This window comes from Bubalus kerabau, chromosome 6, assembly GCF_029407905.1.
Source record: "Bubalus kerabau isolate K-KA32 ecotype Philippines breed swamp buffalo chromosome 6, PCC_UOA_SB_1v2, whole genome shotgun sequence".
In the NCBI taxonomy this organism is placed as follows: Eukaryota; Metazoa; Chordata; class Mammalia; order Artiodactyla; family Bovidae; genus Bubalus; species Bubalus kerabau.
The window spans coordinates 60,389,731-60,406,950 of NC_073629.1; the positions used below are offsets into that span (position 1 = coordinate 60,389,731).

The window sequence follows — 17,220 nt, forward strand, 5'->3', positions numbered from 1 at the left end:
AGTGGAGGTGATGGAATTCCAGTTGAGCTCTTTCAAATCCTGAAAGATGATGCTGTGAAAGTGCTGCACTCAATATACCAGCAAATCTGGAAAACTCAGCAGTAGCCACAGGACTGGAAAAGGTCAGTATTCATTCCAATCCCAAAGAAAGGCAATGCCAAAGAATGCTCAAACTACCACACAATTGCACTCATCTCACACGCTAGTAAAGTAATGCTCAAAATTCTCCAAGCCAGGCTTCAGCAATATGTGAACCGTGAACTTCCAGATGTTCAAGCTGGTTTTAGAAAAGGCAGAGGAACCAGAGATCAAATTGCCAACATCCGCTGGATCATGGAAAAAGCAAGAGAGTTCCAGAAAAGCATCTATTTCTGCTTTATTGACTATGCCAAAGGCTTTGACTGTGTGGATCACAATAAACTGTGGAAAATTCTGAAAGAGATGGGAATACCAGACTACCTGACCTGCCTCTTGAGAAACCTGTATGCAGGTCAGGAAGCAACAGTTAGAACTGGACATGGAACAACAGACTGGTTTCAAATAGGAAAAGGAGTACATTAAGGCTGTATATTGTCACCCTGCTTATTTATATGCAAAGTACATCATGAGAAATGCTGGGCTGGATGAAGCACATGGTGGAATCAAGATTGCCAAGAGAAATATCAATAACCTCAGATATGCAGATGACACCACCCTTATGGCAGAAAGTGAAGAAGAACTAAGAGCCTCTTGATGAAAGTGAAGGAGCAGAGTGAAAAAGTTGACTTAAAGTTCAACATTCAGAAAACGAAGATCCCATCACTTCCGGTCCCATCACTTCATGGCAAATAGATGGGGAAAAAGTGGAAACTGTGGCTTACTTTATTTTTTTAAGCTCCAAAATTACTGCAGATGGTGATTGCAGCCATGAAATTAAAAAGATGCCTACTCCTTGGAAGGAAAGTTATGACCAACCTAGACAGCATATTAAAAAGCAGAGACATTACTTTGCCAACAAAGGTCCATCTAGTCAAGGCTATGGTTTTTCCAGTAGTCATGTATGGATGTGAGAGTGGACTGTGAAGAAAGCTGAGCACCGAAGATTTGATGTTTTTGAACTGTGGTGTTGAGAAGACTCTTAGGAGTCCCTTGGACTGCAAGGAGTCCAACCAGTCCAACCTAAAGGAAATCAGTCCTGGGTGTTTACCGGAAGGACTGATGTTGAAGCTGAAACTCCAATACTTTGGCCACCTGATGCGAAGAGTTGACTCATTTGAAAAGACCCTGATGCTGGGAGGGATTGGGGGTAAGAGGAGAAGGGGACAACAGAGGATGAGATGGCTGGATGGCATTACTGACTCGATGGACATGAGTTGGGTAAACTCTGGGAGTTGGTGGTAGACAGGGAGGCCTGGCATACTGCGGTTCATGGGGTCGCAAAGAGTCGGACATGACTGAGTGACTGAACTGAACTGAACTGAAAGGACTAATGTGGTCCTGGAATTGGGAATTTGAAGAATCAAGAATTAAATATGTTGTTGTTATTTAGTTGCTAAGTCCAGTCCAACTCTTTGCAAATCCGAGGAATGTGGCCCCCCAAGGTCCTTAGTCCATGGGATTTCCCAGGCAAGAATACTGAAGTGAGCTGCCATTTTCTTCTCCAGGGGATGTTCCCAACCCAGGGATTAAACCTGTGTCTTCTGTATTGACAGGTGGATTCTTTTACCACTGAGCCACCAGGGAAGCTAATATAGATGTTATTTAACAGCTCAAACAATTTAAAGCATTTAACCTTTCTAAGCTGATTTTCTTATCAGTTAATTGGGAAAAATGGCATCACCTATCCCATAGAATTACTTCAAAGATTAAAATGAGACATTACAGTGTTGCTTTTATAAATTTTAAGGTACTACATTGGTGCTGGAAAATTTAGGGAAAATATGATATGTTTGTTTATTTCTGGAGGAGGAAATGGCAACCCACTCCAGTATCCTTGCCTGGAAAATCCCATGGAGAGAGGAGACTGGAGTCCATGAGGTGGGAAAGAGCTAGACATGACAGCATGAAGGCACATTATTTATTCACTACATCTAAAATCTATTTTAAGTTGCTCTGGACTTTGTTCTTGACTACATAACACATTCAGTTGAGATAATAATGCTAACAGCAATGTTTCATGAATTTAATGGTTAGAGATTATCTGAGTCCCTCTTTGAGATACAAAGGCTGTACTGGACTCACATTGCTTTAGTCTTGCTATGTTTTTTATTTACTGAATTAAAATTTTTTTTAAGTGTTAAAAAAATCTTTTTTAAGAATATAAATTAGAAAAATGACTATTTACAATTAGAGCATTTACATTTTTTTTCCCAAGGAAATTCACTCATATGGCTTGCTTCATGGCATTATTAGATATGGCAAATTTCGGAGACATTAGGTGTTTTGCTTTTATAGGAAAAGAAAAAGAAAAAATTAACACATTCAAGATGAAAACACTTCATTCATATAAATTATCTTTAACTGGGCATTTAAGAAGGAAAAGGAGAGATAAAGGTAATTCAGCATAGCAAAAGTTTTCTTAAATGTCTCAATTTATCCCAAAGGTAAAGTAATGATGATTGAAAAATATCTTAATGAATCCAACAATTAAATGTTATTAAATCTGGCTGTGTACTTCTGGGTAGGTGGGTATATTTGTTTACATATTGTCTTACTAATGTGACTTCACATCAGCTTTGAAGTGCAGATTATTAGGACACTAATATGTACTTGCCATTGCATATGAAAAGTAAAAGGTATGGGTAGGAAAAATTTGACAAGGAAAATATTTCCAAATGATGATCTATACAGACTATACGCTTTCCCTTCTATCAAGGAGAAAACTCATTTAAGTTGTGAGCTCTAAGGTTCTTTGTGGTTTAGTCGCTAAGTCATATCTGACTCTTTTGCAATCCCAGTGGACTGTACTTGGCCAATCTCCTTTATCCATGGGATTTCCCAGGCAAGAACATTGGAGTGGACTGCCATTTCCTTCTCCAGGGATCTTCCTGACCCAGGGATCAAACCCACGTTTCCTGCATTAGCAGGCATATTCTTTACCACTGAGCCACCAAGGAAGTCCTATAAAGGTTCTTTAAGTCCTACATAAGATTAATTCAAAAGGTAAAAAATATTAAAACTTTGTGCTAAGTTGAAGATACCTCTACTACATATAATTTAAATAGTAACTTAAAAAGCTTTTAAATTAAAGAAAGAACAGGCTCACCTTTCTCTGGTAAATAGCAATCCAATCTGTTGTGGCAAACCACTTGTGAGTTTTTATATCACTCACACCATTCTTTAGATTTCCAAACCGCTTTGTTAAGTCTACCTGCAGCAGGTTCCTTAGAAGGTCCTTGAGATCTGAACTGAAGTGAGAAGGGAATCGAACCTGCAAAACAGACCATGTGGTAAGACACACATTTTAAGATTCAAGATATTTCTGAAAGGTATTTTTTTAAATGTGATAGATCATTATATAAACAAAAATATGTAGTGATGAGTTTCAAATACTTTTAACTACATACTTCAGTCTCCATAGTAGTCCTTAAAAAAGGTAATTATTTAAGTGAATGAATTAAAACTGTTCTTTTAAGATCTTGCTTTGGTCATAAACTTTGTGGCAAAGAATGGGACATGACTGAGTGACTAACACTTTCACCTTCACTCCAGAAAAATGGACCCCTCTTCAGAAAAATGTGCATAATTACAGAACTTTTCCAGCAATGTCAGAAGGTTTACCCATCTTCAAGAGAGGCCCCTTGGATCCCATATTATAAACTTTTGTCTTAGAAACAAATTTAAACTTGTAATTTAAATAGAAAAAGCAGCATATGAAATATATCAGTATGCACATTTTTTAAAGAGATGATCAAAAAAGCAGTCTAAAAATGATGATAAAAACCCACACTGCCTTTCATAGCATAGGAAACCACTTTTCTTTCACTAGTGGGTGACTTTTAAGCATAATTCTGCTATTATGCAATAGTACAAAAATGATTTAGGTTGGTTTAAAAGCAGTTTCCACTTTCTATATTGTGAAGATTTTATAATTAGTTGATTGGCCTCCAGCCTTAAAAACAAAGAAAAAAACTCCAAATAAGTGAAGATGTTATAAATCAGGTAATCAATAAAAGAAAGTACCAGTCATTGGAGACCTAGGTCTACTTTCTGTTTTGTTTAAACACTCTTCTCCTCTAACTCTCTATTCCAACCTAACTCTCAGTTCTCACCCTATTATTACTATGAGTACTGAAAAATTAAAATGGGTACTATTAAGGGATGATTTTAGAATGAATAGCTATACCTATGCCTCCTTACTATTTTCTTTCATTATTACCTTTTCTCCATTGTCCTATGGAACTGTGTTCACTCATTTCCACTGCTCTTTTCCGCATCACACACACACGTATGTATGCATATAGCTACATGTGTGTGAGCACGTGCACTTTCATTTTAATCCCATTTTCCTGTTGTGTGCCCAATTTCATGCTCCCACCTTCACTAAACACAAACACCATTCTCTGGATTATCATGGCCTTAACTTCAAACTGACGATAAATCTTGAAGAAATGCTTTAAAGGGTTAATAGATACATTTCTGAACCTGCATTCTTTCTTTGGTTCTCTACAAGTGCCACCAGCCCCTATAACGTGCACTGTGTGTCATGACATTACCTCAGGTGATCTTCACCATGCACGCATTCATTTAACTACGCTGCAGTATTCGTGCATGTATGTCTCACCCAGCCTGTGAACTTCTGGAGGGAAGATACTGTGTCATTTTTGTGTTTGTAGTTCCAGGATTTATTAGATCACTTCAAATAAGACAGTTCACCCATCTGACAATAGTGTGTTGAGTACCTACTATGTGCCAGGTACTATTCTAGGTGCTGGATGCACAACAGTGAACAAAAACAAGTCTCTGATTTCTTGGCACTTATATCCTAATCCAATAATGACATTCTCGATGAATACAGTATTACCTATATTCTATTAATAAATACAGAGAAACTAAGATTCAGAGACATTATATGCCTTACCCAATCATCACACCAGAAAGCAGCAGAACTAGACTAGAAACGTAGTCTTACAAATCCCAGCCCCATGCATTTTACTCTTTATTACACTTCAAACGTATAGAACTTCTTACTTTATTATATTCTGACTTTGAGAAAGTTCAATGTGCTCGACACAGATTCTCACGTTCTCAAAACAGAAGTTAAAAGAGGATGCAGAGCTAGAAATCTATGGCAACACTAGGTTCATCATCATAGTCTTCTGACTGCCACTCACAGCTATTCTGTAAACAAACGTTTCTCAAAGTGTGGTTCCAGGGATCACTTCCATCTACTAGGAAGCCGAAGATAACAATGCAGATTCCTGGGGCTTACTTCAAAGGTGATAATGGTACTGGCCTGAATATCTGAGCTTCTGTCTCTAAACAATTCATCTATACATGAAAGCTTGGGAAACACTATTTGCAATGCTATTTACTACATTAAGCAGAAGCTTTTTTTTTTTTTTTCTGCTAGTGACAGATCAAAAAACAATTTTAGGATAAATAATAAACTAAAATCACCATCATAACAGAGGAAAACTAGTACTTGTGTCAAGTAACCAAAGACTATTTGAAAGTTGAAGGTTTGGCATCAACTCATATTAGTGACTAAAAAACCTCATTTGTGCAAAGCTTGTATTAGTACAGATTATAAGAGGTTATATGTTAAAAAAAAGACATGTGAACTACCACCCTCTCTAGTTCCTACTTTTGACACAATGGCTTATTAGAAGTTGGGCACTGTGCCAAACACTTTACATGCACTGGTTCATAAAATCCAAAATATAACAGCTAAGTATGATTGCCCCCATTTTATACCTGATGTAATTAAGACCTACAGGGATTAAGCAATTTGCTCAAGATTACAGAGCTAGTAAGTGGCAGAGCTATAATAGCAAATCAGGACTCTGACTTAAGGGTATATACTTTAACTTCAGGTTACTGTCAGGAACCTTATAGAAGACTGAAATTTTATCTTAAAAAATATCTGCACATTTCTTTATCCTACTTGGAGTAAAAACTAGAGAATACAAGGTATTCAAAGACACCACATCCACTTGAAAAATACCACAATTATTTATAAAATGATTATATTCTAATTTTGTTTAGATTCTTAAGAAATACCTTATTTGAAGTAGACATCTTCATTTAAAATAGAGGTTTCATGAACTGTTCAATGTAATGTGTCAGTTATTCTCCCCTTTATGATGTTCAGAATGGTAGATAGTGATGTACTACAAATAAATCTTTTGAATTCAGGTAATATGCAATGAAGTGAAAAAAGAATACAGACACCTAAATAAAACAGTTCCTTACTTGGAATGCAAATACAGTGATGGTCCTGAATTAGTTAATGAGTATGTTTATTCGTTTAATCCTCAGAACAGTGTTTCTCAAGTGGGAAGTAGTGGTAGAGGGTTGTGATGATAGATATCAGAATCATTTGGGAAACTGAAATTCTATACATGTCCTCCTCACTTCCACGTCACACCTTCTTTTTCCCCAGAGATTATGATAGGTAGCCCACACTCCCACAGTAAGCCATATTAATGATGGGTATCTGTCATATCCTTTACATGAGTTTGGGTAGGCTCTGGGAGTTGGTGATAGACAGGGAGGCCTGGCATGCTGCGGTTCATGGGGTCGCAAAGAGTCGGACACGACTGAGAGACTGAACTGAACTGAACTGACTGATGTTTTAAATGGAAGAATTTTATTTATAGTATGTTAACCTGGAAACACCAAAGACTTCTATAATGAGAAAAATGATGAACTCTTCCTTCAAAACTGTATCAAATTCTGATATGCATTGTTTCTTTGCTGCTGCTGCTGCTGCTAAGTTGCTTCAGTCGTGTCTGACTCTGTGCAACCCCAAAGATGGCAGCCCACCAGGCTCCCCCGTCCCTGGGATTCTCCAGGCAAGAACACTGGAGTGGGTTGCCATTTCCTTCTCCAATGCATGAAAGTGAAAAGTGAAAGTGAAGTCGCTCAGTCATGCCCGACTCTTAGCAACCCCATGGACTGCAGCCCACTATGCTCCTCCATCCATGGGATTTTCCAGGCAAGAGTACTGGAGTGGGGTGCCATTGCCTTCTCCGATTGTTTCTTTAACTATTATCAATTCTAACATATGTAGATATAGAAAGTAAAATCAGAATTCTAGAATACTGCAGCTAAAGGGAGTTTAATTTAGTCTAAAGCTTCGTTTTAAAGATAAGGAACCTTTTTTTTTTAAAGAAATAAAAATAAGGAACCTGAGCTCCAGTGAGACTATCAACTCAGTTTCATTGTTGGGAAAATAACTTGATTTTCTTGACTCCTACATCTTTCTTCAGGCCAGGATAGCACAAAATATGTGATAGGGCAAAAAATGTGAAAGCAGCTGTAAAGAGCTAGATTTGGAAAAGAGACAGTTTAACCCCATTAAACCGGTGGATCTAAGTGGTAAGGTTATTGGAAACTGGGATCATTTAACATGAAAGAGGGCTTTGTGAAGTATGTGCTCCCTGAAGTGTTTACTGGATGTTTATCCTCTAATATTTCCTGTTTAGGATTCTTTTTCAACCTTTAGAGACCAAGTTAGTTCTGAGTTTCCTAATGATATATTCTTAAGAATAAATCTACTTCTGTAGTGAGGTACACACACATAAGCTTTCAATACATGATGTGCATGAAAATCATCTGAAATAATTTTAAAAATATACATATAATTGGAATATACAGAAGACCAATTGAACTGGTATCTCTGAGAGTGGGCATCTATTTCATGAAAGCTTCATGAAGGCAGAGGCTGCAACTGATTTGCTATATCTAGCACTGCTCATATACTATGAGCTTAATAAATATCTAACAAAGGCATGGACTTAAATTCAATAAACACTGATTCAATACCATCTATATGCTAGGCACAGATGTGCTTGGGGTATAGTAGAAAAACCAAAGTAAGACAAAGATTCCTGCTTCCACAGTGTTCACATTCTAGTGAGAAAGAAACTTAGCAACAAATGTGACCTTCTAAAAATGTTGTCATCCATCATTCCTGGCAAAACCTTTCTTTGTAAGGTTTTTAATTTTTTACTCTGAACAAAATGGGGGTCACTGCAAGGTTTTGAAAGGAGTAACAAGATCTGACAATGTTTTTTAAAGAACCACTCTAGTGACTCAAAAGAGAGCAGTATCAGTGGAGGTGGTAAGAAGTAGCTGAATTCTGTGCATATTCTAAAGATAGAGGCAATATGGTTTTCCTATGCATCAAATATGGATTGAGAACGTCAGGGTGTTTTGGCTTGAGTAGCTGAAAGTAACTGAAAGGATGCTGCTGCCATCAAATGAGATGGGAAAGATCGTGAGAGGAACAGATTTGCTAAGGAAAACAAAAATCTGTCAGTTTTAGACAGGTTGAATTTGAGATATTTATTAGACCTCTGGGCTTCCCTGGTGGCTCAGATGGTAAAGCATCTGCCTGCAATGCCGGAGACCTGGGTTCGATTCCTGGGTTGGGAAGATCCCCTGGAGAAGGAAATGGCAATCCACTCCAGCACTCTTGCCTGGAAAATACCATGGACGGAGGAGCCTGATAGGCTACAGTCCACGGGGTCGCAAAGAGTCGGACACGACTGAGCAACTTCACTTTCACTTTCACTTTTCATTAGACCTCCGAGTGGAGATCTCAGGAAGTTGGATACAAAATTATGCAACTTACGAGTCACGTATAGCTAGTATTAAGCTTCCCTGGTGGCTCAGATGGTCTGCCCGCAATGAGGGAGACCTGGGTTCGATCCCTGCATTGGGAAGATCCCCTGGAGAAGGAAATGGCAACCCACTCCAGTACTCTTGCCTGGAAAATTCCATGGATGGAGGAGCCTGGTAGGCTACAGTTCATGGGGTCACAAAGAGTCAGATACAACTGAGTGACTTCACTTTCTTTCTTTATAGCTAGTATTAAAAGTTATACAGAGGATGTGACCACCAATGAAAGATGTGCAAAAAAGAAGATCGAGCCAAAGAGATTTAGAAGGAAAGATGAGTAGAGGGTAGTGATACATGTACATATACAGCTGATTCATGTTGGTGGACAGCAGAAACTAACACAACATTGTAAAGCAATTCAGTCAGTTCAGTTCAGTCGCTCAGTCGTGTCCAACTCTTTGCGACCCCGTGAATCGCAGCACACCAGGCCTCCCTGTCCATCACCAACTCCCGGAGTTCACTCAGACTCATGTCCATTGAGTCAGTGATGCCATCCAGCCATCTCATCCTCTGTCGTCCCCTTCTCCTCCTGCCCCCAATCCCTCCCAGCATCAGGGTCTTTTCCAATGAGTCAACTCTTCGCATGAGGTGGCCAAAGCAATTATACTCCCATTAAAATAAATTTTAAAAAGAAAAAGAAAAAGAATGAAGATATAAATCCAAGCATTCTAGCATCCCCTTTTTAAAGAGTTTCATGAGAATTATATGTTTTTTAAGCCAATTAAAAAAAAAAAGGAAACATGAGTAATTCAGAAATAAAGCCAAGATCATGAAGAGTCACTGAAGCCAAATGAAGGAGTAATGAAAAAACCACTGAACTAGATTCTATTTCTTGCTTTGCCACTAACTGGCTTTTATCTTGGAGAAGGAAATGGCAACCCACTCCAGTATTATTGCCTAGAGAATCCTGTGGACGGAGAAGCCTGGTGGGCTGCTGTCCATAGGATTGCACAGAGTCATACACGACTGAAGTGACTTAGCAGCAGCAGCAGCAGCTTTTATCTTTGGGCTATTCAGAGCCCTGATTTACCTACATATAGAATAAGGGAGTTAAACTAAATAAAATGGAACATTCTTGTCATCTCAAGAATTCTACTAAGCTATTTCTTTGGTAGAAAGAATACCTGGGTTCCAATCCCAACTCTAGTTCTTTATACTTTAGGCAAACTTTTACCTTTCCGATAAGTGAGATAATCTCACTTATCTCATCCATAAAATGATAAAAGTATATTTCATCTGGCGGGTATGAAAAGAAATTAGGTTAACTTTTATGAAACTGCCTTTTCTTTTTCCAGCCACGCTATATGTCTTGTGAGATCTTAGTTCCCTGACCAGGAATTGAACCTGGGTCTATGGCAGTGATGGAGATGGAAATGGCAACCTGCTCCAGTATTCTTGCCTAGGAAATCCCATGGGCAGAGGGGCCTGGTGGACTACAGTCCATGTGATCACACAGTCAGACATGACTGAGCGACTGAGTACTACAGCAGTGAAATCACCAAGTCCTACCCAGTGGACTGCCAGGGAATTCCCTCTGAAACTGGCCTAGTATCTTATAGGCACTAATTCAATACATGTTTCATTTTAGAATAATATCTTAATGATCTGAAGCTGAACTTCCGATTCAAAAAAGGAACCTAGAAGTCAGCAATATTTATCATTATGTTTCCAGACTACTCAAGGACAGAGTGTACTAGAAAAGTCATTGCAGAGTATAATAAGTTCCTCTTTTCTTCTTTTCTCATGCTCCACCTTTTAAATTTGTACAACAAACAAATTCTCTTCTTAAAGCACTTAAATTTGATAGAGTGAGGGAGAAAATAGACAACTAAAGCCTTGTTTTATAAGGACAAAATTGTGAATATAGCTGATACCTTCTTAACTCTGTAAAATTATATTAATCAATATGTTAAAATAACTATGAAATTAAGTTTGAACTGAGCAAACAACCGAATATTTGTTCGGCTGTAACATCAATTATAAAGTCTTGTGCATTTTGGTTTTAGGAATAACTATTACCTTTTAAAAATTTAAGAGAAAGTTATATCCAAGAAGAAAATCAGTGCATGTTGTTATAGTATCCATCCAAACAGGATGATTTAAATTCACTCTTTTTTAATTTTAGAAACAAAGTGAGACAGAAGTCAAATTTGTCTACTTTTAGCTTAATCACAGAAATTACAAAGTTGATCTCTGATTGAAGAGGAGAAAATTTTTACTGCTATTCTTCTGCAGTTATGGAGGAAAAGACTGTTCAACTAGTAACATTTTATCCTGCATCAGGATAAAATTTACTGGGCTTAGATGACTCAAAAGAGTTTGTACACAGTCAATAATCTGTCAACTTCTGCCCACATTGCATACTGGGATATTTTAAGAAATTCTCTCTCTAAATTAGTATAGCTCTAAGAAATCTATGATCCTAGTTAAAAAATTATCTAGCAAAACTGAGCATATACATTAGTTAACTTTTCAGAACACATCTTTTCATACATACTTTCTAGCAGATATGGTGATAAGTTCCACACTATCTCATAGGACTCAGTCTCATAGGGCTGGATCCTATATACATAAAAGGAAACATCTAGGACATTAACAAAATACTTATATTAGTACCATGATTGTGGGCTCTCTGATCTGTTCTCACCTATGCAGAAACAGCGCATAGATAAAATGAATTCAGATGGTTGCAGAAGGCTATTATCCACCCCATTCTCATTCCATACTCTGCAAAACAAGTTGCAATCATTTGCCCATAGGACTCCTAAGGTAAGGACTGTCTCACAGCAGGTATTAAGAATTTTAAATGTTCACAGCAAGGTGTTAAAAAACTGCCTTGGATTTTATGGATATAGTATAACTGCTTTTGTATTTTATGAAAATAACTATTGAGTACTATAAGTGTCTTTGACTGTAGCCATGGCCAAATAGAAAATGGCATTTTAATTTCTCAAGAAAGTATTAGCACTGGGGCCTTCGAAAAAGTGTAGTGGTATATCTGCATATGTGTATGTTATTTAGGAATATACAGAAAAGAGATAATATAGCAGGCTTGAGACTGCTACCCTTGAGGAAGGCCTGTCGGCCAGTTTGGCCCTTGGCAGGTATCTGGGAATTGGAATGGTCACAGTTCAAGAAACTGAAAAATTTCCCTAAGTGACACAAGTGGCTCACTGCACCTAGATTTACTACAAACGATATGGCTTATGCTGAACATCTGCTTTTGTTGTGGGAATCTCAGATTCTGGTATGTGCCAGATAGAAGATGTATATGTGATTCCAATAAAATCCTTGAGCCTTGAGTCTTTACTGTACTTCCCTGGTAGACAACAATTTATCCATGTTGCCAAAATTCATTGCTGGAGAAATAAAGTTTTCCTTCTGACCTCTTTGGGCAAGGACTCTTGAAAGTTTATGCTACTTTCCTCTGGACATTACCATAAATGCCTTTTCCCTTTGCTGATTTCACTTTATAAACTTTCTTGTAAGATACCTTACAATGAAGGTACTTATTACAATGTAAGATATTCATTCCCTGAATATCCCTATATGATGAACTTTGTGAATCTTCCTAGTGAATCACCTAACCTTGGGGTCGTCTTGGGGGCCCTAGACACAAAAGGGAATAGTCATTTGGCTGCTAATCAACCATACTTCACTTCATGTGAATGTGGATGGCCCTTCAGGAAAAAAAATTAACCAATTCTTTTGGTTATTCTGTGTGTACCTAGGTTTATAACTTGATATTTTGTATAGTGTCTTCTTGTACATATCTGGTGGTCATTAAAAATGGAATCATACTTTAGGAGCTAAGAATTTTTTTTTAATTACATAAATAAAAAATTCTTGGTTTTCACACAGCTATTACTCGCTTGCTACCTCATTTGCAAATATCATTTTTCAGTACAGTGTTAACTTTTGCATTTCTAAGAGTAATGAAGCCAGATAGAGTTGCTGTGGAAACCATCACTGATTCTTGTTATAGAATATAAGGCACTGAGGTATTAAATTTAAAGACTATATACAGAAACTCAGCATATGTATTGCTAGGATGAGGCATAGTCAATGTGGGAATTATAAGAGTTTTCTGTTAACTAGGCATTTCTAAACCTGAATCTTAATACTGTATGAATAATTTGACATTTAAATACCACCTACTCTGTTTTTTATTAAAGGCAAAATATGTGTAGGAGAGAATCTAACAAGCTGATTGATCATCTTTCTGTACATTGAAAAATATTAGTTTGAGCTAAAATACTGTAAATAGAGAAAGAATGTAACAATCTAATGTTCAAATATACATATGTTAGTGAACTAATCACTTTATTAAACTTATTTATTTGAACTTTGGTAAGTCAATGATTCCTATAATCTTTATATTAATAACATGGTTTCAAAAATACACTCATCATGAAATACTGTTGTATAAAATAACATGTTTTTTTAAAAAATCAGATAAATTCTGAATGAAAAGTATGTTTTTAAATATTTGACATCAATAAAACCATTAAGAAAATTTAAATACAAATACAGGATCTGTAAGACCAAAACTGGATTATCAATGATCTGAACAATTAAAAAATTTGAAAACAAGTTAATCTCCAATTTGACTTTTAGCTGCTAAACAGAGAGACAATAATGCTTTATAATGTGGATAGAGACAACTTCTAGTTTGAATCTGAGTGCTGAAACAGATGGTTTTAGTGGAAAATGTGAACATGATTTCATATTTACATAATACAGATCCTAGAGATCACTCAATAATAATATTTTCATGAATTCTACTTTAGATGAGAAAAGATAGGAGAGGAGCCAAGTTGGCGGAGGAGTAGGACGGGGAGAACACTTTCTCCCCCACAAATTCATCAAAAGAGCATTTAAACGTCGAGTAAATTCCACAAAACAACTTCTGAATGCCGGCAGAGGACATCAGGCACCCAGAAAAGCAACCCAACTCTTCGAAAGGAGGTAGGAAAAAATATAAAAGACAAAAAAAGAGACAAAAGAGGGAGGGATGGAGTTCCGTCCCGGGAAGGGAGTCTTAAGAAGAGAGAAGTTTCCAAACACCAGGAAACCTTCTCACTGCTGAATCTGTGCCGAGCTTTGGAAGCACAGAGGGCAACATAAAAGGGAGAAAAAAATAAATAAACAATTAAAAATCACAGATTGTGAGCCCTACGGTAACTCCCCCAGCGGAGAAGCAGCGCAGACGCCTGCACACCCCATTAGCAAGCGGGGGCTGGGCAGGGAAGCGGGGCACGGGCTGCGTCGCTTAGAGTAAGAATCTGGCCCGAATGTCCTGAGCGTGATCTGAGCGAAATAATTTGGGCTAGCAAACCAGACTGTGGGATATCTACCACGCGAAAAGCCAGCCCTAACCTAAGACACCGTCAGGCCCGCACACAGAACAAAAGACTGAACAGAGACAGCCGGCTGCAGACCTTCCCCCTCTGGTGACAGGCAGCCAGAGCCGGAAGAGGGCAATCGCAGCCCCAGAGAGACACTATCTATAAAACTGTAAGCAGGCTTCTTTGCTAATTAAAACTTCTTGGGGGTCTGGACGGTCAACATCTGCCTGAGAAGGTGTGCCGGTTTTACACCCAGATAACCCAGTGGCGGGGAGGCGATAAGTCGCAGCATTGGCGCTCGCCAAACACCTCATCACCTGAGCTGCTCGGACCTGGGAAGAGCACAAAACGCAGGCCCAACCGAGTCTGCGCCTCTGAGGACTACCCCAGTGCCTGAACCTGAGCGGCTTGGACCTGGGAGGTCAGCCCAGGGCCAGCCTCTGATTGTTCCCGGCGGAACAACCTAGAGCCCGAGCAGTGTGGGCAGGAAGGCTACACACGCCGTGAGCGGGGGCAGACCCAGTGTGGTTGAGGCACTACAAGCGCACACCAGTGTTATTTGTTTGCAGCATCCCTCCCTCCCTCCCCACAGCGCGGCTGAACAAGTGAGCCTAAAAAAAAAAAAAAAAGTGTCCTCCACCATCCCCTTTGTGTCAGGGCGGAAACCAGACACTGAAGAGACCAGCAAACAGAAGAAGCTATAACAGAGGGAAACGCCTTGGAAGCTACAGGCCATAGATTAAAACCCTGTGGTTACTATGGACTACATAGGTAGGGGCCTATAGATCTTGAGAAATATAAGTCGGACCAAGGAACTAGCCAAAAATGAACTGAACCCACAATACTCACAACAAAACCAGAGAAAGACCTAGATATATTTTTACTATTTTTACGATCAATCTCTCTTTTTTTTTTTTTAAATTTTTTTAAAAAAAAATTTTAAGTCCTCTATTGTCCTTTAATTTTGACTTTTATAACCTATTACTTGGCCAAAAAAAAAAAAAAAGACCCTATTTTTTTTTCTTCTTCAGCAAACTTCATATATATATTTTATAATTTTTTGACCATGTTTTGTTTTTTTTTTTCTTTTTCTTCAACATTGTATTTTTGAAATTCCAAACTCTACTCTAGATTTTTAATTTTAGCCTTTTGGTATATGTTATTAATTTTGTACCTATAGTTTTTTTTTTTTAATTTCTGTGACTTTTTTTTTTTTCCTCTGTTTCTTTCTCTTCTTCTTTTATATAACATCCTATATCTGCAATTCCAAACTCTACTCAAGATTTTTAACTTATGCTTTTTGGTATTTGATATCAATTTTGTACCTGTATTTTCTTTATAATTTTTGCGACATTGTTTTTGTTGGTTTGTTTTCTCTCTGTATTTTTCTTCTTTTTTTTTTACATTGTATTTTTGAAATTCCAAACTCTACTCTAGATTTTTAATTTTTGCTTTTTGGTATTAGTTATCAATTTTGTACCTGTAGTTTCTTTATAATTTTCGCGACCTTGTTTGTTTTTCTTTGTTCGTTTTTTCTCTCTTTCTTTTCCTTCTTCTTTTCATTAACATCATATTTTTGAAACTCCAAACTCTACTCTAGATTTTTAATTTTTGCTTTTATGTATTTGTTACCAATTTTGTACCTTTAAGAACCCAATCTTCAGGACCCATTTTTCACTAGGGAACGAGATTACTGGCTTGACTGCTCTCTCTCCCTTTGGACTCTCCGTTTTCTCCACCAGGTCGCCTGTATCTCCTCCCTAACCCCTCTCTACTCTACCCAATTCTGTGAATTTCTGTGTGTTTCAGATGGTGGAGAACACTTAGGGAACTGATTACTGGCTGGATCTGTCTCCCTCCTTTTCATTTCCCCCTTTTATCCTTCTGGCCACCTCTGTCTCCTGCCTCCTTCTTCTCTTCTCTGTATAACTCCGTGAACATCTCTGAGCGGTCCAGTTGTGGAGTGCACATAAGGAAGTGACTACTGGCTAGCCCACTCTCTCCACTATTGATTCCACCTCATCTCATTTGGGTCACCTCTAACTCCCTCCTCCCTCTTCTCTTCTCCATGTAACGCTGTGAACCTCTCTGAGTGACCCCCACAGTAGAGAAACTTTTCATCTTTAACGTAGATGTTTTATCAATGGTGCTGTATAGAAGGAGAAGTTTTGAAACTACTGTAAAAATAAGACCGATAACTGGAAGTAGGAGGCTTAAGTCCAAACCCTGACTCCAGGGAACTCCTGACTCCAAGGAACGTTAACTGACAGGAGCTCATCAAACGCCTCCATACCTACACTGAAACCAAGCACCACACAAGGGCCAACAAGTTCCAGGGAAAGACATAACAAGCAAATTCTCCAGCAACAAAGGAACACAGCCCTGAGCTTCAAGATACAGGCTGCCCAAAGTCACCCCAAAACCATAGACATCTCATAACTCATTACTGGACATTTCATTACACTCCAGAGAGAAGAAATACAGCTCCATCCACCAGAACATCGACACAAGCTTCCCTAACCAGGAAACCTTGACAAGCCACCTGTACAAACCCACACACAGTGAGGAAACGCCACAATAAATAGAACTCCACGAACTGCCAGAATACAGAAAGGACACCCCAAACTCAGCAATTTAAACAAGATGAAGAGACAGAGGAATACCTAGCAGATAAAGGAACAGGATAAATGCTCACCAAACCAAACAAAAGAGGAAGAGATAGGGAATCTACCTGATAAAGAATTCCGAATAATGATAGTGAAAATGATCCAAAATCTTGAAATTAAAATGGAATCACAGATAAATAGCCTGGAGGCAAGGATTGAGAAGATGCAAGAAAGGTTTAACAAGGACTTAGAAGAAATAAAAAAGAGTCAATATATAATGAATAATGCAATAAGTAAAATTAAAAACACTCTGGAGGCAACAAATAGTAGAATAACAGAGGCAGAAGATAGGATTAGTGAATTAGAAGATAGAATGGTAGAAATAAATGAGTCAGAGAGGATAAAAGAAAAACGAATTAAAAGAAATGAGGACAATCTCA

General features: G+C 38.1%; 1 protein-coding gene across 3 annotated transcripts in view; it reads right to left on the bottom strand.

Moving 5' to 3' along the window:
• Nucleotides 1–17,220, bottom strand: part of PRKACB (protein kinase cAMP-activated catalytic subunit beta) — a 148,656-nt gene that overhangs the window by 11,555 nt on the left and 119,881 nt on the right. For all 3 annotated transcript variants that reach the window (XM_055585348.1, XM_055585349.1, XM_055585347.1), the window contains one exon: nt 3,245–3,409. In XM_055585348.1, coding sequence (XP_055441323.1) covers nt 3,245–3,409 — 165 coding nt within the window. The remainder of the gene's footprint in view (nt 1–3,244; nt 3,410–17,220) is intronic.